General features: G+C 42.6%; 1 protein-coding gene across 6 annotated transcripts in view; it reads right to left on the bottom strand.

The window, feature by feature from the left end:
- Nucleotides 1-231: 231 nt before the first annotated feature.
- zeb2b (zinc finger E-box binding homeobox 2b) overlaps nt 232-22627 on the bottom strand; it is a 95056-nt gene continuing 72660 nt past the window's right edge. For 4 of the 6 annotated variants that reach the window (XM_017702148.2, XM_017702147.2, XM_037536567.1 and 1 more), the window contains 7 exons: nt 15819-15887; nt 12791-12979; nt 11497-11711; nt 8679-8787; nt 6375-8371; nt 4520-4700; nt 232-1017 (listed from right to left, as the gene is read on the bottom strand). In XM_017702148.2, the coding sequence (XP_017557637.1) occupies nt 422-1017; nt 4520-4700; nt 6375-8371; nt 8679-8787; nt 11497-11711; nt 12791-12979; nt 15819-15887 (3356 nt within the window). In that variant the 3' untranslated portion in view covers nt 232-421. The remainder of the gene's footprint in view (nt 1018-4519; nt 4701-6374; nt 8372-8678; nt 8788-11496; nt 11712-12790; nt 12980-15818; nt 15888-22627) is intronic. The other 2 variants (XM_017702150.2, XM_017702149.2) reach the window with 1 other exon arrangement.

Raw genomic sequence — 22627 nt, forward strand, 5'->3', positions numbered from 1 at the left:
CACAGGGTTTTTATTTTTAGGATGGTAGCACCACACATATTTTTTAGGCCTTAATACTGTACAATTTTTAAAACTGTATTTCATTTTATTTTTCATTTTTGCATAATGCAGCTTACCAAAAAAACAAACCAAAAAAACAAATGAAAAAAAAAAAAAACACCCGTTAGCCCCTCCCTTCCCCTTCCCTTCCCTGACTGGATGTTAAGGTCAGACCCCTGTCCGTCTTCTCTGTTTTTTTTTCTATTTTTCCCAGTCTGTCAGATGGATGTTGGCAGGAATCCAGCAGCTCGTGCATGTCCGCTGGTTGCCGCGGTTACCGTATGGAGCAGGTGAATGCGCTAGGGTTAATGGAGGAAATAAAAAAAGGGAAGCTGGGTGGTGGAAAAGGGGGTGGGGCTTAAAGAGCCTACAGTAGTCTTTATTACATGCCGTCCTCCGTGATGTCCTCGTGGTCGGATTTGGTTTCCGTCTTGCCATCCACCGAGCTGTCGTCCATTGAGTGGTCGGCGTTGTCCTCCTCGTCCCGTGCCGTGTCCAGGTCCGTGTCCACGCTTTTGTTTTCGCTCTCTTCCTCATCCTCCTCAAACTCCTCCTCCCTCCGGCCCAGCTTGCTGTAAGCCCCGCCTCCCGCTTCCTCTGCCTCTTTGGCGGGTCGCTCTCTAGCGCCTCCGTTGATGCTGTCCCGCAGGATGGGGTCGCGCTCGGGTACCCGCTCAGGGTACCCGGCCGGGCTCAGGCCCTGCAGGTAAGCAGCCCGTTTCATCAGGAGCTCGGTGGGCTCCAAGTGACCCTTGTCCCGTGCCTCACGCTCGGCCGCCTCGCGTTCCTCCGCCTCACGTTTGCAGTAGGAGTAGCGGTGGTTCATGTGCTGTGAGTACGAGCCCGAGTGAGAGAAGCGCTTGCCGCATTTGTCGCACTGGTACGGCTTCTCTCCGGAATGCAGCCGGCTGTGCTCGATCAGGTGGTGCTTGTGTTTGAAGGCCTTCTTGCAGATCTGGCACTGGTGCGGCCTTTTACCTGCACACACACAACGACAAAGAACGCAGTGTGAGTGCAACGTGCCTAAACGCCGCGCACAAGCACACTACAAGACAATGTTACAAACGTTACAATACTCTAAAAAAAAGGCTTAAACATCAACTAAGAAAAAGGGAAACTAAATGGTCGAGATGGAAAATAAGCAAAAATATATATATATATATATATAATCAAATATATCAGTAGTGTCAAACTGAAGACCTGGAAAGCCACAGCCAAGCAGGATTAGCTGATGTATATAGACGGTCTTTGTAAACTTGTAAATGTGTTCATTTTCAAATTTTGCATTTTAGCATCATAATGTTGTAATGGTAAGCCCACCTCTAGTAACACTAGTGAATAGATAGGTAGACTCCAGTGATGTCATAGATCCAACCTCTAATGAGTATCTATAAGACTAAGTATAAGGTTCATGTTTTTTTATGAGATTTGTTTTATGATTGTGACTTTATATACTACATCTCTATATTCATTTATCATAATACATATGATTATATGCAAAATTGTTAGAAAGGGATATAGAGATTCAAAAGGACTACTTTTTGTTAAAAAAAAAAAAAATAGATATAAATGCTATACAAACTATAGAGACATTATATATTTCCATATATAATACTCCAGTGACCAATGGTACATTATATTTGAAGGTTTCATTCCAAAGTGCATTAAAAATTGATATATGACATTGGGTTTACATTTACAAGCAATATCAGTGCTGTATTATGATTAATATTACTTTTATTACAGAAATATTTTTTTTCCATTATACATCAGCTAGATATTTTTTTATTTCAAAAATGAGTTATATCCAAAATTGTTATTGTTCACATGAATTTGTCAATGGCCACCTGAAAGCAAACCACTGACATTTACAAGATGATGAAATGACGTTTTCCCGACTTTACAAGTTCACATGGACCGTCTCAATGCACTAATGTCCAGCTTATGGCCTTATAATTAGCTGATTAGTTAAATCAGCCATGTTGAATGATGTAAAGTAGTAAACTCTGCAGTGCTGCAGCCCACCAAGACTGAAGTCTGACACCGCTGGAGTACATTTTTATGTTATGAAATGCTTGTATGTTTGTCTACTCTGGTTTCAGCAGTTCTGGGGTTGACACACACACACAGACGCACACGTTCCGTGCGTTTACTTTCTGAAAATTCCCTCCTAGAGGTGAAGCATGTGGGAGCGCACACACACAGACGCACGCACACACTTCGGGTTTCGGCAGAAGAGCCGCGCTGCCAGAAACGCAACATAAATAAACCAGCACAAAAACCAAACAAACACACGGAGCTGCTGCAAAGGAACAAACAAATAAAAGCTGAAATTGAACTGCAGTCTCCTACGGTGGCTCTGTACCGCACACAGCGATGCAGATTGGTACGGCAATTGCTCTTCACTCTCTCACTCACTCTCTCTCCCTGTCTCATTTTTTTTCTTAATCTGTGGCTCAGCTCGCTTAGCCATGTTGGACTGGAAAGTTGGAAAGCTATGGTTTTGCAGTGCAAAGGCCCAGCTCTGGCTATTGATGGGGTGAGATTTTATGACATCATTCCCTGAATGATGTTACTAAATTAAACCCACCACAGCAGCTAGCTAGGGAGCAGGAGACTGAGAGAGCGAACAAAGGAGAGAATGTATATGCCGGAGAGCTTATCTTTGCTGTTGAAGCAAAACCTTGTCCAAATTCAGGAGAAAGAAAAAAAAGGGTCTTTTTAAAAAAATGTAATTAATGCAGCGCAATTTAATTCCAAAAGACTTATTTCTATGGGTCAAATCACACAATGTAAAGGACAGTTGGCATTTTCGAATTTTGTAAAAACAACAACAACAAAAAAAAGACAAAACACAAAAAAACACAAGGTTGTGATATGACAGAGCCACGGAGCCAATATCTGGGGTGGGACTAAATGTTAAGCCCCTCCTCTAAAAACATGTGCCAGAGACTTTCTCCTTTGGCATTTCAGTGGGCTCGTGACAGCACTTATGAAGTGGCACACTGGCATGCACGCATCCTGACCACAAATAGCACAGGAATGCTGCTCACCACCATGCCATATACCAGAGAGAGAGAGAGGAAGAGAGAGAGAGAGAAAGAGAGAGAAAGAGAGATGGTATTGCTGCCAGTAGATTCCTCTCTATATGTTCCCCAGCAGCAGAAGCCACCGGTAAGAGGTGATGCAATCCAGTGAAAGAAAAGAAGCATGGAAGAAAAGAGGCCACACTTTTCTTACTCTACCACTTTCATCTTCTGATTCTGATATATAATACAGGATCGGGCCAATTACAGGGACCGTCTGCGTCAGTTTCACTATTAGAGTTTTAGTATCAGAGATGAAGCTTATCTTCTGGTGACGGTGTAAATTTTTGGGGGGGGGTATGAGGGGTTGGGGGCAGAAACATTACTCACGGGAGATGCCAAAGGAGAAGGACCAAGTTTCTTATTCTGGCTGAGTATGCACAAATTATAGAGGTGCACATGTGTGCATGTGTAGTGTAAGGAATGCAAATAGACACACTAGCACGAGTAGTCAAGTACATAATGGGTCATGACAGATAAGTGAAGACATTGAATACATTTTCTATTTTCTTTTCTTGTCTTTTCTCTTTGCTTTTGTGTTTCTCTGTCCATCTGCGTTTCTTTTGATTATTATGGTTACACTTTATTTGAAGGCTACTTCCACTGAGATATGTATATCAATGAATAACATGCTTATGAAGAAATGCTTGAGCATTTATGAACAGCTTATGTTAGCATTTGCAAGCTGCTTTTTGAGGTAAATGACACTGTACTGGGACTTTAAGTTTAAAGTGTTCCATTTCTAATACTGTTCATCATCTGCATCACTCCCATGTAATTGAGGCCTACTTAAAAATGCCATACATCTGTTCTACGATTGAATTTGATACCCTCAAAAATTTAAGTGATACATTTCTTACATATTTCCTGTAAATGTTCCTGAAACTCTTTCAGCTTTGATAAAACCGATCCACATTAAGGTGAACTTAACCAGGCCTAGCTTCCTAACAGTCTAATAAAAAATGTCTGCCTCTTTAGTTTAAGGGCTTTCATAAATCAGTTATCATCTTGTGAATACTGATATTAGTTGCCCATAAATACTCAATATTTCCATTTAAATATGCTTATGCATGTGCAAGGCAGGCTTCAAATAAAGTGCTATCAATATTCTTTTCCAAAACACTTATGATGTTTGCCACACTCTCTTTACACAGTTACAACTATAATTCCTCTCAGCCTGTCAATAGGAGAGAAACATGTTAGTTTTCCATTCACATCCAACTAAAAAATATGAAACTAAAAAAACAAACTCATAAAAAAATAAGCAGGGGAGAAAAGAACGAAAACAAAAAAACAAAAAAATGAAGAATACTCTAGAGAGAAAAAGAGGGGTTTAGTAAGACAAACAAGAAGTAAAAGCATGGGGTAAAATAAGTGTCTGGAACAGTATGTACCTGTGTGCTCATATTTGTGTCTTAGGAGGGAACTGCTCTTCTGGAATGTTTTGTCGCAAAGGTCACACGCGTACATACCACTTTCTGTTTTCTTAATCTTCTTCCGGGACAGACAGGCGTCTGAGTCTGTCATGTCATCCAGGCCGGATAGATAGTCTGGCGTGCCGTCAAGCAGCTCCCCCTAAAAGAAGAAGGAGAAAAGAAAGAAAAACACTCTTTAGAATGTTTTAATTACGTCCCACTGCAGAGAATAATACTTACTCACTGTAAATCAAGCTGCTATTTATACATGGCTTATTGGCAATAAATATTTCACACAAAATGTCAAAAAAAAAAAACGAAGTCTGTGTTTTTCTAAATTTGATTATTTTCTTGAAATGCATTTTTCATGCAACCGAATCTAAGGTAATGGATTCATTTCGTGGCACGCGTCTGCGAGAGAGCACGTCTTCTAAATTAAATATTAAAATGTTTGTGACTCGAAAATGTATAAAAAGGCAGGATATTACAAATGAGCTCTCTCCCTCCGAATATGCTTAATATTACCTTTCTCCATATATTTGCATTCAAATTTGGTTTAATTTTATACATGAAAGAGTGTTAATGCTATATTTATCTGTTCCTCCTTTACAGAGAAGATTACCCCGATAGGCTTAAACTTAAATTAATGGGGAAAAAATATTATTGCATTAGAGGGTCATAATAATAAGAGAAAGCCTTGGCAGGGCATATTGCCACAGTCTTCTAATTTCCAAGCGGTAATGATTAAATCAAGAGGTGCACTAAATGACCAAAATTGCGTAGCGCCGTTGCCCTCATTAAGAGTACTTGCTCCGGTCTGACAATGATTCTGCAGACGTCGCTACGCCGGCTTTTTAAGAGCGCAGCACTATCATTCCGCAATCAATTTGAGCTAAATGCCCGTAGCTGTATTTTTAAAATCTAATTTAATAACTTAGAATAGGAAACATTATTAATACTTTTTTATCAGAATGGTTCCCTCTATGTTAAACAGCCTTCAGCGCTGTGCTGTAATGAACACGGCAAGCGTGCATTATTAATCCACATGTTCAAACTCATTTTGGCTTTTCTCTCTTTAGAGATACAAAAGAAGAGAGAGACAGAGACGGAGAGAAAGAGAGAGGGGGAAAAAGGAGTCAGAGAGAAGGAGAACGCAGTGCTTGTGAAGGAAGGAGCGAAGTAAGGTTCTTTGCGAAGCTTAAGGGTTCAGCGGAACTCGTTGACTTTATCCTTTTGTGCCTATGGCTCAAGCCCTTACACCTGAGACGAAAGGCAAAAGGGGGGAGCTGAGAGATCAGGAGAGGTGGGCACACACACATATGCATAAACGCACACAAACAGGCACAGATGCAGCTCTACATGGCAAGGAGTGCTCAGAGCATCTGGCGCGGCGGCACTTCCTGCCCTCATCCACTCAGACGCTCCACACTGGAGTCTGGCAACACGTGCCCTCCCTCATCGTGAACGCTAAAACAGCCATTCGGCGCTAATGCTAATGACGCGTGCTACAGGAGCTAGCAGCGCTACAGGCCACTACGCAGCTGTTTGTCTTTCCTCTCTTGCTTGCTCTCTCTCTCTTGCTCTCTCTCTCTCTCTTCGCCTCTCCAACATTTATCTCTCGCCGCGCACTTCCGCTGCTGACGGCGGCGGCAGGTGAGCTCTCCTCTCACGCTCTGAGTACCTTTTAATTAGCGTCAGAAAGAGCCAGAGCGCACTACAGACACGCAGGCGTTGAGTGAAGCAGGAGGAGGGAGGGAAAAAATGAAGACTGAAGAACTTTAGAAGGCTTAATGAATCCCCCCCCAAAAACAAAATTACAGGTGGATTTGTTTACCTGGAACCCTGGTTTCCGCTGGTATTTTCTCCGCTGCTGCATCTCGGCAAAGCTGGCGGCTCCCGTGGCATAAGTGTAGGCCATGTGCGGCAGGAAGCCCATCTGGTCGAGCGTGGGGTAGGGCCGGAGCCCTGGGAGGCTGGCCTGTACTGGGGGCATGAAGGTGGCTGGGGGGAATGCGCTTTGAGGGGGCAAGGAAGTGTACAGGGGTTTGGCGGCAAAGGGGTTGATGCCAAACATGGGGCTAGTGCTTTTGTCCAGGTTGCCATTGCCATTGGGGCTGCCAAAATCTTTCTTGGACAGGTAGGCAAGATTGAGTGGCTCCTCCAGGTGTTCCCGGGGCGATGTGATGGGGTTGTGGTCCAAGGGGACACTGTTAGGCTTGGGCTGGCTCTTAATGGAAAGCACGTGCTTGGGTTCCTTCATGAGCTTTGGCAGAGATAAGTCCAGCGGCTCAGCCTGCAGGTCCTCAGACGTAAAGCTGTTCGGCGTATAGGAACTGCTGTGGGAGTTTTTGGAGGAGGCAGAGGACAGGTTGAGAGGAGAAGGCGTGTTGCTCCTGGAGTGGTCCAACTTCTCGCCGAGGTGCTTGGGCCCAGGGAACTGGGGTGTTTTGGAGAGCCTGAGAGGTGCGTCGCAGTTGTTGATATTGTTGTGGAGCTCGGCAATGGAGGGCGACGTGATTCGGTCCATTGGTTTGACCAAAGACAGAGGAGACCGAGCGTTTATGGAGTCCTTGTTGGGCGTGTGGTTAGTGCTGGGAAGACCCACTTCCATATTGTTTCTGTCTAAAGGAGGGGTCCTGGAATTGGCATACTGGTACACTTTTCTCTGCTCAAACCATTCTTTCACAAATTCCTGAGGCAGGCCGACTGCTATGGAGATCTTCAGTAGTTCCTCTGAGTTGGGCTCCATGTTCATGGCAAAGTACGCTTTGAGCACTGACATGTGGTCCTTGTATGGGTTGATGGGGCTGGTAATGCCCTTCTCAGAGATAATGGAAGAGAGCAGATGGGCGTGCTTCTCCGTGAACATCCCCTGCTTGTTGGGCAGGATGTTTTCACTGGGCTGCAGCGCCGCCTTGATCTCCTCATTCATCTTGCACAGATACCTCTCGTGCTGGTGCAAGGGAATGGGGCCTGGGAAGATTTCTTTGCAGTATTGGCAAGAAAAGGGTGTAAACATTATGTTGTTCTCATGCATCTTCTCCTCTGTACCCAAATCTATTGTGTGATTTGACTTCTCCTTCTTGATATTGCTAATTTGTCTCTTAGAGTCCATGTTCAAGCTCTGGAGGCAAGCTTTGGCTTCGTTAACCTTCTCAAGTGTGTAGTCGATGATACTCTTGGTGGCACCATTGTGGCTAACAACTGGAAGACCTGTCTGGGGGCCACCAGGTGACCCCAGGCCCTGCTTCTTCTCCTCAATCTGGGAGCCCAGCTCCTTCATGTAAGCCTTCAACTTAGAGAGCTCCTCCGGCTTGCAATCCATCTTCTGCCGACACACTGTGTTATCTACAATCTGGAGAACCTTCTGTACCTCACTTAGGTTGTTGCTCAGAGATGGGTACCCCAGCATCTGCCCCTCTATGGCCATCCCTAAGTGCTGCAGGGGACTCTGGGAGTTGTGGACACCCAGAGGGCTCCCTCCACCCATCCCGCCATTCAGGAAAGGTCCTGGTGTACCGTAGCCATGCGAGGCCATCATCAGCTTGTAGTCGTTGAAGTCCAGTGGTTCAGATTTGATGTTGAGGTGGTTGGACTGGTCATGCAGGCTGAGGGGCTTGCCATTCTCCAGCTTGTGTCTCAGCTGTGTGATGGCGGTGTTGGTGGGAGAAGAAGAGGCAGAGGTTGGAGAGGAGCCAGACTTTATGTTGTTCCTCATTCTGCCATTAACTGTTATTAGGCCGATGCATTTCTTACTACTGATGTGAGAACTGTAGGAGCCGGAGTGAGAAAAGCGCTTCTTACAGTTTGGGCATTCGTACGGTTTTTCACCTGAGAAACCAAGAGAGAGAACATTAAAATATTGCACCTTTTAATTGTGGTATTCCACATGAATTATGCATTCTTTGTGGGGCAAAATGTGATCATAATCAAAATAACTGATTTATATAATGACTAACAAAGAAAAACATCAGCCATCCTGATTAAACTGGGCTAAAGCCAGCAAAGCAACCCAATTTATCCTCTGTGAGAAAGAAAAAAAAAGCGATCGATTTTTGTACATTCTCTGAAGTTCAGAACAGTCTTAACTGGAGGTAATGAATATTCAAAGTGAGAGCATGGGCCCAGTGCTACCCACCACTGTGGATCCGCAGGTGCTCCTTCAGATGGTGCTTGTATTTGAAGGCCTTGCCACATTCTGTGCATTTGAACTTGCGGTTGCCAGCTCCCTGGTTCAGCAGTTGGTGCTGGAGAAGAGAGGATATTTACATGAGCTCCTCACAAACAGAACAGGGGAAGAGTTCAGTACATAATCACAATCGGCGCCGGGCGCGACAAGCCAAATGGCTCCCGTTGTAACACAGCATCTTGCCTTTCTACTTGCAGCTCCACTGAGCCAGCACGAGTGTGGCCATGATAACAGAGAACCACATACCTTTTAATTTCCTGACTCGCGTGCCAGCGAAGCGCGCCTTTAGAATCTGGCAGCGCCGTGAAATAAATAAAAGGCTCCTATTTTAAAGAGTTTTTCCCTCATTAGAGAAGGCAATCTGATCCACTTTTATTAATTTAGGATAATCACTCGGACGAGATCCTGCATATTTAACGAAGCCGTCCCTCAACGTACCTGAAAATAAAGTTAATTACACAAAAAGGTGGGCTTGGGTAAATGTTACAATTTGATAATTGGAAGTGAATTTCCAGGCAGTTTAAAGTCTTCAAACGTCTCTTTAATAACGTGCAAGTACAGCACGTAGGCCGGGCCTTCATTTGCTGTTCAAAGATAAAACATCGGCACTGCGCCCCTTGTATTTGCAATTCAAAGCAGGGCCCCCACGAAAAAAAATCAAAATATAATAGCGATAACAACAACAACAACAATACGGCACGTAAGCGCGGGGAAGCAGGGGTGCACCAGGCGTGCACAATTAATTCGGAGTGGGAGGTGAGTATGTTAAATGGCTGGGGGAACACAAAGGGTCTGTGAGCAGGGGAGAGAGAGAGGAGCCGCCCATGATCCGCTCTGACAACTGGCGGGGAGCGCGAGCTGGGCTTGCATTCCGGCAGAGACAGATGGCGTAAGGCAGGACACAGGGAGGATTGTTCAAACAGCAGCAACCTTCAGAGATCAAGCAGGGAGCCGGGCGGCCCCGCGCCAGGGAGGGACCCCACCACTCGCTCGTATGTTGCTGAGTTGCATAAACAAACAGCAACAGCTGCTTCGCCCCCCAAGAACACTGCCACCCCCCAAAGCCCCCCCCACTCCTTTTCGCAGACCCCGTGAGGATGGAGGTAGGGTTTAGTTGTGCCACCATTAATATGATACAATTGCACTCCAACGCTAATTGTGAATGGCAGCAGAGAACGAGGGGACTTTTTCAGCCCCGTGTGACTCGCTTGTACTGAATGTGTCGTGTTCTCTGTGTTGTGGGCAGGGCATCTGATTGGGTATTTGCATATGATTGGCTTACAGTGAGTAACCCCCCTCCCCTTAATTGGCTACACTGTTTAGAATAGTTTCTTTGAAAAAAAAAATGGGGAAAACCCTCCAAATGCTGTAACACAGCCTGACTCATGAGTAGAATGTTACAGTCTTGTTGTCTTGAGTTAGTCACGAAATGCGTATTTGTTTGCGATTAATATAGAAACGAAGGAAGGGAAAAAAAAGGCATTTGGCCAGAAAATGACTAAACAGGAAACCCAAGAGTGTTAAAACTGTCTCGTTCGGCAGAAGTAAAAGGCAGCTTCGTCTGTCCCTCAACCCAGACATAAGGGCTGTCCATTTGGGGCGAATGCATACTGATTTCGGCATCAGATTTTAACATAATGGTTAAAAATGAAGTGGGACCATGGGACCGTTCAACAGGAAAGTCTTTCTAGATGAAGGAAGTACACAAACAAAAACCAACAAATAGGAAGTAATTTGTGGATTAGCGGGGTACATGAGTAGAATAGGCCATCTGCTCATGTTTTGAGCAGACTGGGGAAGGCAGGTGAGCAAGCTGCCAGTCCACATTGTATTAAATCACTCCGTTAGAGCCAGAACATTATCTCTTGCAGATAAAAGACAACCGCAACATGCTGCATGAGCCGAATAGCAAATGATTAAATGGAGGATTTTGATGTGCCCGCTCATCTGGGGAAGGTTTGCTGTGGCTCTCTGTCATCGGGGCTGTAGTGTCACGAAAGAGCAACTCTCTAAACAGGTTTAAACAAAGAGAAAAATTACCTCTTTCTACCTACAATTTAACCAAATTAACCTATTAAAAAAATATATGCTTAGAAATAATGCAACTTTTTACAGGCTCATGAGCTGGAGTCCCATATGATGCATGCAAATTGTGTATAAATTGTCCCAGAGGCAATAACATGAAAAGATGTTAAAAGATGTTTAGCATGTTTATGTGCCATGTTTATATTACAGCAAATACAAATTGCAGTATGTAATTTGCTGAAGCGCTGATTTTTAAAGAACATTAAAAAAGAAGGAAATTTAAAGGGCAGATGAAATTTCTAAATTGGAAATTAAAACAATCATTCGGTCGTGAATAGAAGACTGCAGAATCATATCAAGAGGCCATCAAAAAACCATTTAGGCCTCTATTAAGGCTATTAACAGTAAAAGATCTGCATCTTCAAAATGCCATGAAAAATTAATAATGATTGCCAATCAAAATGATCTCTTTTCTCGGTGGGAATACAGCGCATTAGAAATAATGTATAAAGTTAGAGTGCGTATATCTATGAGAGGGGAGAGACAGAGAGAGAGAGAGAGAGAAAGAGAGAGAGAGAAAGAGAGAGAGAGAAAGAGAGAGAGAGAGAGTGAAAGAGAGAGAAAGGGAGGGGTTAGACAGGCTGCCAAAGACAGAAGAGCTGGCAGCAGAGAGAGAGAGAGAGAGAGAGAGAGTACCAAAGAGAGAGAGAGACCCTAGAGAGCGTGAACAAGAGATGCTCACCTGGTCTCGCCCTGACTTGTGCGTGGTCAAGTGTCTCTCCAGCTGGGTGCGGTAAGCAAAGGTGTAGTTGCACAGAGGGCAGGAGAAGTTCTCCTCGTTCTTCTCGTGGCGGTACTTGATGTGCTCCTTCAGAGAAGTCAAGCGCTTGTAGCCCCGGTCACAGTAGGGGCAGGTCAACAGTTGGGCAAAAGCATCTGGAGTTCCAGGTGTCGGTTCTGTGCCAGGGAGAGGGAACGAGGGAAGAAGGCAAGGAGGGGAAAGAGGGAGGGAGGGAGGGAGGGAAAGGGCAGTGGGCCAAAAGGTCAGCAAATCAATGGCAGCTAATGGGCGCTATGCCCGGACTGGTATGGGAGGTATCTCTACAATCTGCTGTACTGAGTGCCATCGTCAGGCCTGGCACTAATACCCCCTCACCATACGCACCCACTCACTTACACACAGACACACACTTGCATGCATGAACACACACTTGAATACACAGAGTTTGCTGAGCATGGGGAATAAAGGGGAATTTACGCTGAAAGCTTTAGCTGCATTTTTTTTTTTGAGCTCTGACATTATCTACACATATCACTTTTTCACCTCCACTACAAAAAGCAATGCTTCATTGAGTCCAGCATCAATTTATCAATGCTTTATTATATGCTTTATTATTATTCACTATTTCTATCAGTGTGGTTTCAAAACATTTTCTCTTTGTACTTTTTTCTTTATACTACTGGAAAAAAGCAGCATCACTTTATAGTAATATCACTTAATTTCATGAATGAATCAATACAAAATGGCCCAAAATTACTTTGCCCAAAACTTTAAGTTAGGAATGGTTTTACCTCCTCATGTAAATCTGTTATTATTTCAGAGAAACTGAGTTTGGTTACAATACAGTAGACTGTAACAGTGTATTATGTCATTTTGGTCCCTTTTTTTTACAACTCTAACTCAGACAGACTTTGCTGTAACATTTAAACCCATGAATGACTACAGTTGGGCCGTGGAGTATCATTAGGCCTTTTTTCTTTTTTTTAACTAGGTCTGTCCAGCTGGCCTCTGGTGGTCTTTTCCATGTCTAATTTTTCTTGCTGTCCTCATGGGGGAGGTATGTGTGGTAAAGCCAGTGTGATTCTCCTGGCTCTCCCTGAGGAGAAGGAGGTGGGGGGATTTTATTTCAGCGCTCTAACAGCTGCACCTCACTGGGAAGGTAAACAGTCCGGCACGTAGCCAGCAAGGGGCTGGGCTGGGCGGCAGCTGCCCGAGTCACGGGACGACACACTGGCCAGGGAAGGAGCATCCTTACCAATATCTTCGGGTCCCGTGGCCTCGGGGGTTCCTAGCCGAGCAATTTCCTCTGGAGCCTCGGGGTAGATGATGGCTGTGTCGCCTCGCTGCAAGTATTCAGCGATGCTGACCACATGACTCTCACTGTCAGCCAGCTTCCGCTTGGCGAAGAACTCTTCGAACTCGGTCGTACAATCCAGGCTCTTCACTACAGGGGGCGAGAGACATAGAGAGACAGAGAGGGAGAGAGAGAGAGAGAGAGAGAGAGAGAGAGAGAGAGAGAGACTGTAAAAAATTGGATTCTTTGCTCTGTGTGAAAAATGTGAGGCTCGCAGAAGGCAACGGAAACATGTTGTCGGAGATGTGATAAAAACAGCAAAAAAAAACATTAAGGTAGTAGTCGGGGAAGGATACATCTAAATTATGGCCTTATCTTGTCACCTAATGGCCACTAAAATAAGAAATATTGCTTAATCTAGCAGGAATGCCATTTGAATTGTGGAAAAAGCTTTTAACGATAAACCTTTTTTCTCTGCTTTAAATGTATTAGCTGCTGCACGAGGAGGGAAGCAAGAAGAGGAAATGATGTTTGCCGCGAATGAGCCCTGCATCACTTCTGATTTCTCTAATCAAACTCCTAAGGAGACGGCTTCTGATAATTACATTTCAAATTACAGGAAGTTGTGATATTGAGATACGGAAGAGATAATTCATCAATGTTTATTATCTTCAGCTAGGCCAGAGAGGCCTGCTAAATTCTAAGGTTTGGAAAAACCTTTTTTTTTGAAAGAACTAAAATGGTTAAAACAAATATACAATATATTTAACTTAAACTTTTACAAATCTCTCAACAACTGAACATATCAACTTTTTTGTGTTCACCCTTTATTTGAAAAAACTTTCTGTGTCCATTTTCAAATAAATCTGCAGGAATATTTTTTCCAAAGTTCAGTCTCAGACGTTTGTTGCACTTTTTATGATCTTTTTTTGTATTTCCTTTTTTCAGTGATGGCTACTTGACAGCTACACATCTTTTCAGACCCATAGTGTTGTGTTGTCTTTTTACAGCGGAAGTATGGACCAAAACACCTGTGGATGTTTTCAGATTGATTTTCTCCTCTCTCTTAAAGATGAAAGCTTTATGTACTGTTCATCTGAAGAGACTTGCAAGTTTGTTAAAAGTCCAATTTTCTCTGTATTTTTCATGTTTTCCTTTTTTCCTTCTCCATCCTCTGCGAGTGAATTATATCCACTCTCCTCAGAAATATTGTCAATTGAATAATCTTTCTTTTTTTTTTTCTTTTCAGAAATCAAGTCAAGGAAGGGTGGTCTCTGACTTTTGCACAGTACTGTACTGATACATTATGAACTTGCTTTAACGTTACAAAAACACTCCCTTACTGGCACATAAATACAGCAGCTCAAACCTGCCAAGTTCCCTTCAGCTAACTGATATATTTCTAATATTTATATCGAGATTAGCGTCGCTCCCATCTCATCTGTCAATTAGGCTGAACACTATGGAGAAGGTGACAGAGTATTTGGAGCTAGCTTTTTATTAGTCACCTTTTAATTAGGCCATGCAGAAGCGAAAGGTAAACTATGTACTGAGATTTGTCAGACAGTAAACATTTTATGGTCTAATTTGCGAAAAGGTCAAGGTAGTGGACTGTGTCGGTGTCAAAAATGTCTCGAAAATGTCAAAGTGCCAATGGACCTTTCGCAGCCCCTCTTCAGAAGCGAGGAACTGGAGTGTATAAATTCAGCGCCTTCATTATCAGACAGGCATCTGCATCACTCAGGCTGTGTGCAGAAGTAATTAAAATAAAAGCAAATAAACACACAGACACCTACGACTCCCTCATGTGATTCAAGGCCCGCCACTTTAAAGCGAAAGGAGGGAGCTAAACGCGGTTGAACAAATGAATGTGCTTAGCTTCTCATTGATGCCAGCTTTGTAGAGTACGTAATCTAAACAAATTGAGTTTACGCACAAATTAGATTTTTGGAGTGAAATAAGATTTGGGAAAGTTACTGTGCTGGGTTTGAGCGCAACTAAAGACAACATTCGAATGCTTCTTTTTCTTCCCCCACTACAACTTTATCCCTCTCTCTCTGTGTCTCTCTCTCTCTCTCTCTCTCTCTCTCTGTGTCTCTCAGTTCTTCCACATTCTGGATGGATCCAGAGGCCAAAAGCGCCACTTAAGTAAGGGGAAGTCACACAGCTGTTGGCTTCAGGAATTAAAACACATGTAATCAGTTTTCCAAAAAAATAACCCAAAAAAACAAAAAGCTAGAGGCATAAAATCATAGATGGAAACATTGATTAAAACTCCATTTCCATACAAAAGAGCTCCTGCACCGTCCCAGGCCAAGGCTGCAGTTAGCACTGGCAGTTAGCACTGGCACTGAGATGACAGGAAGAATTCCCATTTTTAATAGTTTCTATTCACTCTGTCTGTGCCGCTACCAATCAGAGGCTGCCTCGATGATGTGATGGAGCAGGACTGGATTGTGGGTGGAATTCCATAGGATTGTGGGTGGAATTCAGAAATGTTTATTTAGTTAACTCTTAGAAGTCACAGTTAATGCTGACATGTTCTAATTTAGCTTCTCACTTGTAGCTCATTTAAATAAGGTGAGAAATGCTATGGAAAGTGCAGCTTCTAAACTGTTTAATCCATACCATATTTGTGTTCGCAAGTCGAAGAGGAGATTCTTTTTATCATTTGATGTGCGCACTGTCTTGTTTTGCAGAAAGAAAAAACATGCTTTTGTTTGTGCCACATTTTGGCACAAGTAAAAGATATACATTTTTACAAATGGGATGTATATCTTTAGAATAAATATACAAATAAATATGTGATTACAAAAATACAATAAATACACTTTTTTGCAACATGGCCGATCAGAGGCCATCTCAGTGGTATGATCAACATGAACAACAATGCCCCAGAGGATTGTGGGTGGAATTCAGCGTCATTTCTGTCATTAAAAGTGTTAGATTTGGGGCCAAAAAATTTAAAACAAAACTACTCAAAACTCACCTGTACCATTCCCAACTGGCTGTAAAGTGGCATCGGGCCCCATGCTGTCAAAGTCATCTTTCAGTTCATCTGCAGAAAGAGAAAGGGAGAGAGAGAGAGTTATTACAGGGCCTGAGAGGACCAAGCGAGCCCATCGTCACAATGCAGTGCTTCAGAGGAAGCTGGTGAAGGAATGAAAGAGCACGCTGTGCTTTTCCGCTTTTGCAGCTTTGTTTGGGAACCTTAATGAATGCTATCATCAGGAACAGACAGAGACTTATTTACCTTACACGACAAGCTCGGAGAGAGAATGAGAGTGAGAATGAACAAGAGAAAAGGGGAGAGAGAGAGGGAACAAGAAAATAAAGGGCCAGCGCCAGGCCAGGGAGGCGCTGGTCGTCAAACAGAAAGATTAATTTAAGAAAGCCCTGTCCACCTGAGCAAGCAGAGAAGAAAAACAAAGAAGAGAGGGAGAGAGAGAGAGAGAGAGAGAGAGAGGCTATGTGAGGAATTTTAACTCATTACATGAAGCCTCACCAATCTCTTTAATGCATGCTGTGTTGGAGACCTCAGGTAGGACAGACATAAATAAAGCCCTCCGCATGCATAAACCCTTCCATAAACAACACCCAGCCACAACTTCTCACGCCGGGGGGGATATTTCTGGGGGGTGGAGTTGAGAAGCGGACATTGTCGGAGGCTGGGAGACAATTAACTTAGGGAGTCCTTCTCGGGTCCTTCCGTCCTGGCTTTAGAAATTAAATCAAGGTATTTCCGAGAAGATGGCGGCAGTAATAAATATTGCCATTGTGCCTCTACCTCCTGCTGCCTCTCATGTGACTGCTACTAACAGTCCTGAGTATGCAGAGTTGCCATGGAGATTTACTCAAATCCAGACTTCTTGGGGGGACAACCCTGACTGAGACCAGCCGACGGACAAGTGGGAAAGTTGTTTGGAAAACACTGACATGGGTTTTCTTTGTGTATGTAAAACTTTCAATGTAGTGTGTCATCGTAGACATGGACACCAAAAATATAACTAAAATTTAAATATATACAAAAGAAGAAAAAACTCTTAGCAGTGGAAGTGGGTTCTTTTTAAGTTTTGATTGGCAGCAATTGTAACATTTCAATTGTTTTCATAAGAAATTAAATCATTTTGGTCGCCTGGCTAACTTTAATTTATGAGCAGAAGAAACAAAAAAAAAAAAAAAACAACAAAAAAAACAATTTTCAGGCGGAAAAGACAATTCTTTCAGGCAGAAGGCATAATAAAGAATGTTGTTTTCGTAATTCCTTAGAAACATAGTAGTTATTAAGAGGCAGGGAGAGTGAGAAAGAGAGCAAGAGACAGACAGAAAGAGAGAGAGCTAGCGGGACCTTGCGCATGAACAGAGAGTCTGTTTCTGCAACAAACAGATAAAACAGGCCAACCAATCGCTTCAGAGAACAAAACCCCGACTCTCCTGAAGTTTCCCCTGACACGCAGCCTCTGAAAGAATGAGAGAGAAACGCTCCTCTATTCTCAGTCTGTGAAGGGAGGTGTCGGGGGGTTGGAGGGTTTGCGTTTGGCAGTGATGACATCACAGTGGGCAGGCGGTGCTTGGAGGATCAAGCTCCGGTGGCAGCATTGTTAAGAAAAATCAACAGCCCACCCCAACCGACTCCTCTCACTAATGCCAGGCCCTGCTCAGGGCATCATCTGAATGCCCCTTCTCTCATAGTCCACAGGTCTTTCAGAAAGCATTTTCACTCAGTGGCCACCAGGGGTGCACTATATATCTATGAGTTAAAGTGCTCAACGAAACACTGCAGAAAATACACAGGCTAGTGAAACATCTTAAACATATCAAGAGTATATAGAGTATATTGTACAGCAAATTTTTCTTTTTCATTTGTTTTAGTTGGTAAATTGTATTTCAATCCCTTGTAATTTGCTCAGCTATATTGTAAAAGAAGGTCACCCTCAATGCAGTTCTGCATCAAAATACAGGTTGATAGATTAATTGATTTAATTGTATCTGGAGAAATAATTGTATTGTTTCTGCAGATTATTTTGCTTATTTGATTAAGTAAAGCAAGATTATCTGCCAATAGAAAAAGACCATTTCAGTAGATTTAAACAAAACAAAACATGTAAAGACATGTAACACAAGAAAACAATGTCTAGACATAAGTTAAATAACCTTATGATACTTATTTGCAACAATCTCAAAAATACAAACATTAAATACATTACCTAAGATGGTTTCACTAGCCAAGAATTATTTTTTGCAATGTAAATATCACTTTCAGTCTGGTATTGAACATAACATTCATTAACAGAATTGCAGGTTGCATTTGTACTAAACACAAAACTGAGTTGGAGAATTATTTTGACCAGACTAAAAACGTTAAATTCTAACATTAATTTAGCTAATTAATCACCATTCCGCTGATCTTTATAGCTACTTTTATGGGCAGCATATCGTTATGGTTTAATTAAGAACGTGAAGCAGTTATTGGCACCTAGCATCTTTAGAGTTCTTACTTGCCTTACTTTCACCACACTTCACATTATTAGCCATAACAAGGCGTTAGTTTTCAGTTATTGATATCAACCCGATAAGATCACACTGGTGCATCCAAATAGTAAGGGAAGCCATTCGTGTATCTTTTGATAAAGCAGACTTGCATGTGTTTTTGCTACTGAAACTGATGTTTATTTACTTGCTAAGTGCTGAGAGGAATCTGAGTTGTCCTCCAGGAGGAGGTGGACAATGTCCATGCTGCTCTTTCCACACACAAACACACTGAGGCAGATACATTTATCTGGGCAGAGAGGTTCATAGTTGTCAGTGTGAGAGAGACCTGTGTGTCTGGATCCTGCGTCTGGGTGGGATAAATCAGCTCTGATATGTGGGGTCAGCAGAGAGAGAGAGAGAGAGAGAGAGAGTAAGAGAGAGAGAAAACTTATTGCACCTACTACAGGCCAATGTTTGGCTTTTTTTACCCTGACCCCAAGGGTGTCCACCACCATACTTCACCTCTCTCCCCAAACACTCCCTACCTAACACCACACGTACTGTTTATTTTCAAAACATTCTCCTTTTTTATGGCTGGTTAGCACTGGACCCCCCTGCTCAGTGAAAACACACGGTTAACTCACGGTTCCACCGCGCTTTGTTTTTCTGCAAAATCCTTGGATTGGCCTCCACCCCCGAGAAAGAAAGCAAGAGGAGTAAAAAAAAGTAAAAAAAAAGAAAGACAAGGGCAGTGAAGAATGCAGGTGATTTATTTAAAAATCTCTGTCAGTGATAATGATGTCATGGTTTCCAGCACACTGTGTGAAGTGCATTGTGGGATGGAGGAATGTCAAGGACAGCGACGCATGCTGATTACGCTGGAGTGCAGGGGACATCAGCCTCAAACCTGGGCTCTACCACAGAGAACGACAGAGAGAGAGAGAGTGAGAAAGACAGGAAGAGAGAGAAAATGACAGAAAGAGTGAGAGAGAGAAAGACAGAGAGGATGAGAAAGGGAGAAGCGTGAGAAAGAGAGAAAAAAGAAAGAAAGAGAAGGTGGGATAACGGAAGAAAGAAACCCAAGAGAAAGACAGAGAAGAAGAGAGAGTGAGAAAAAAGAAAAGAGGGGGATAAAAAAGGAGCAAGTGAAAGAGGGGGGAGACAGGAAGAAAGAGAAGAGAAAGAAAAGAGAAAGAGAAAAAATAGCAAACGAGTAAGAAAGAGAAGAAAAAGAACGAAAAAGACACGAAAAGCAAGAAAGATACAGACAGAGAGAAGGAAGGAGAGATGAAGAAAGACAAAGGAAAACATAGAGGCAGGATGAAAGGCAATGAAATAGAGAGAAAGTTAAAGAATAAAAAGAGAGAGAATGAGAGAAAGAGAGAAAGAATGAGCAAGAAAGAGAAAGACCGAGAGAGAAGGAGAGAGAGACGGCCTTATCATTGAGGTACCAGTGCAGACATTCAGGCACCAAAAGTGAAAAAAATGGGACAGAGAGAGGGAGAGAGAGAGACACAGAGAGAGAGAGAGAGAGAGAGAGAGAGAAAAAGAGAGGGAGGGAGAAAGAGAGGTGAAAGTGTTCTGAGTTTGAGAGGGGGGTGGGGGGGGGGTTGCCTCCTTCAATCCAGAGCTAATGAACCTCACCCCGGCCGTTCAGATATGTGGCCGAGGTTTTATCATAAGACACACTTATACACACACACTCTCTCTCTCTTTCTCTCTCTCTCTCTCTCTCTCTCTCTCACACACACACACACGCGCGCACACCGTCTCACCGAGTTGCAACACGGCTGAATCACAGACTCTGCGGCTCCAGGAGCTTTTATCAAATTAACCAATATACTGCAATACTGTATGAAACAGCCACTTGTTTATCTTTCATGATTTACAGCCTGAGCCTTAAAAAAACGGAATTACAATCGCTAAGAGTAACCCCTCTCCAAACTCCGAGGAGAGAGGAGTGGTATGAGAGGGAAGCGAATATTGCAAATAATGATCACAGATCGTCTCCTGAAGGGAATTCAGAGTTAATAATGTTAATAATGCCAGTAAGGCAAGCTCCTCTCAGTAAATGGCCATATTATTTTGAGCGTATTAAATTTTTAGACTCCTGAACGCTCCCTCTCTCCCTGCCCGGTGCACAGCTAGTTCATTAGCAGAAATGAATAGCCAACCCCGGCTCATTTAAATGGGGCTGTCTTACATTGGCTCTCGCCACACTCCGTTTCTGTCACATGCTTCCAAGAATCATTGACTCTTATTATACATGTAAATGGCTATCATAAAAATAAAAATTTCATTTAAGATTGTTAATGACTTTTGCAGCAGCCTGGCTTCCTTTAATGATTACCCTCTCCCCCTAATTAAAAGTATTTATCTCTCAAGCATCCATGACTGCCGCTTGCTCTCCAATGACGCTTGCAGGAAAAATGTACAGTAAAAAAGTAACAAAGTTTCGCCGGGTCTCCCTCATCCTAATAGTACGTTAATTACAAATGAGGGTGTCGGTAAACTCCGCTAGAATATCCCACATCTCGCTGAATCTGATCATACGTTTGAAGGAAAATGTTAATTAAAAAGAGTGAGGAAGTTCTTGGTTTAGGTCTATTAGTCTGTTATGGGGAGGGACTCTGAACTCTGAACGTGTCTGAACAACTAAATTATAGGCTTCGCTCTTGGTCGCCCCTGACTTTCAGTGCTCCAGCGGAGTGATCGGTGATCTTTTTATCACTTTTTCTTATTCGGGATAAGAAACAAGGCCAAGAAACTGGGAATCTGGTCCATGTTTAAAGAGCTAACGATATTTACACAATACTGAAAGCAATGTTTTGTGGAGAGAATAAGGATGTAGTGCTTTCAGTATGTATAAAACACAAAAAGTGTTTCAAAATGTAAAACTGTATCACCGATATGATGGATATCTTCTTAATCATTTGTCATGGAAGCCATGATCAATAATAAAATCCAGGCATCCAATCAGAGTAAAGTGGGCGGGCACAAACTCAAATGACTGTGCCTTTTATTATATCAACACCAATCTGTGCAGTTTGTAAGTCGACACTTTATGCACAAAATGCCAAAAAAGAAAAAAAACAGATTCTTGACATCTTTCTGTGTTTAAGGTGGAAACATGAACATATTAACGTTAACAGAAGAAACACAAGCGACATACTAAGGCACTTCTGTATTGAAAAACATTGTATCAACAGACCAGCATATCATATCAAGATACCAGAAACCTGATACAAATCTCACAGTATTCTGACAGAGTGCATTCTGGGTAGCTCAACAATATAATACAACATATTGCTGCGGTTGGAACAAAATCTTGTTATCTCGAAAATGGTAACTTCACAGGAGAAGGACTTTTTGGGCCGTTTTTTTTTTGGTGCATTCCTCATGAAATTTACACAATGTAGAGGGTGACAGGCACTTTAAAATTGTGTCAAAAACTAAAAAATGACAAAAATGGAGATATGAGGCTTTGCAGATTTTAAGAAACCTGACAACTTAGAACTCACATTCATATCTGTCTGTAAAGCAGTGTTTAACTAAAACTATTATATACAATTACAGCCTAAAACATAAATATAAAATTGTACCAGCTGATATCTTCTGAATTTTTAGCCAATTAAAATTGGTATCGGTATCAGCCATAAAATGTTCCTATCAGTCAGGCCCTGTTTTGGAATACTGCTAAATACACGGCTTCCCTAGATTCTCTGCATATGACTTGTGTGTCGGTCACTGACTCCAGACAGCCTTTAAATGGCACTCTAGTCCGAGCGTGTGTGCGTCACAGTGATGCTAACACCTCCTGTCGTTTCTCCTTCCTGTCAACTCTGCACGTCAGCGCTGGTTCGTCACAGAGGGGAGCAGGAGGGTGAAAAAAAAGAGGAGAGGAGAAGAGATGCAAGGGGAGTGCCATGAAAACAGGGGAGAGGAGAGGAAGTCCTAAAGTGTAAGTTCATTAAAATGATAGCTAAGGTGATAAATCAAATTTACAGTTTCGCTCCAAATCAGCCAAGACACTTTAAAGTTTGCTTCTTTAGTTTTTTGCTGGAGCTATGAGGCTAATAGCAAGTTACGGAAACATATATATAGCTAAAAAAATCAATATTGAACAGCTAACAGTAGTAGTATCCTCCTTTAAACCACATTTGGTCTAATTGAGATTACTGAGCAATATGTTATGGTTTAAGTGATGCAGTTTTAAGCAATGTTAATTGGTGGGCTTCCATTACTAATTAGATACACTCCATAAGCAAATATCAGACACTAAACATAGCTCTACTGTCTGATTATATTTGAAATAAGTTGGAAAGA

The sequence above is a fragment of the Pygocentrus nattereri genome, chromosome 30, assembly GCF_015220715.1.
Source record: "Pygocentrus nattereri isolate fPygNat1 chromosome 30, fPygNat1.pri, whole genome shotgun sequence".
Lineage (NCBI taxonomy): Eukaryota > Metazoa > Chordata > Actinopteri > Characiformes > Serrasalmidae > Pygocentrus > Pygocentrus nattereri.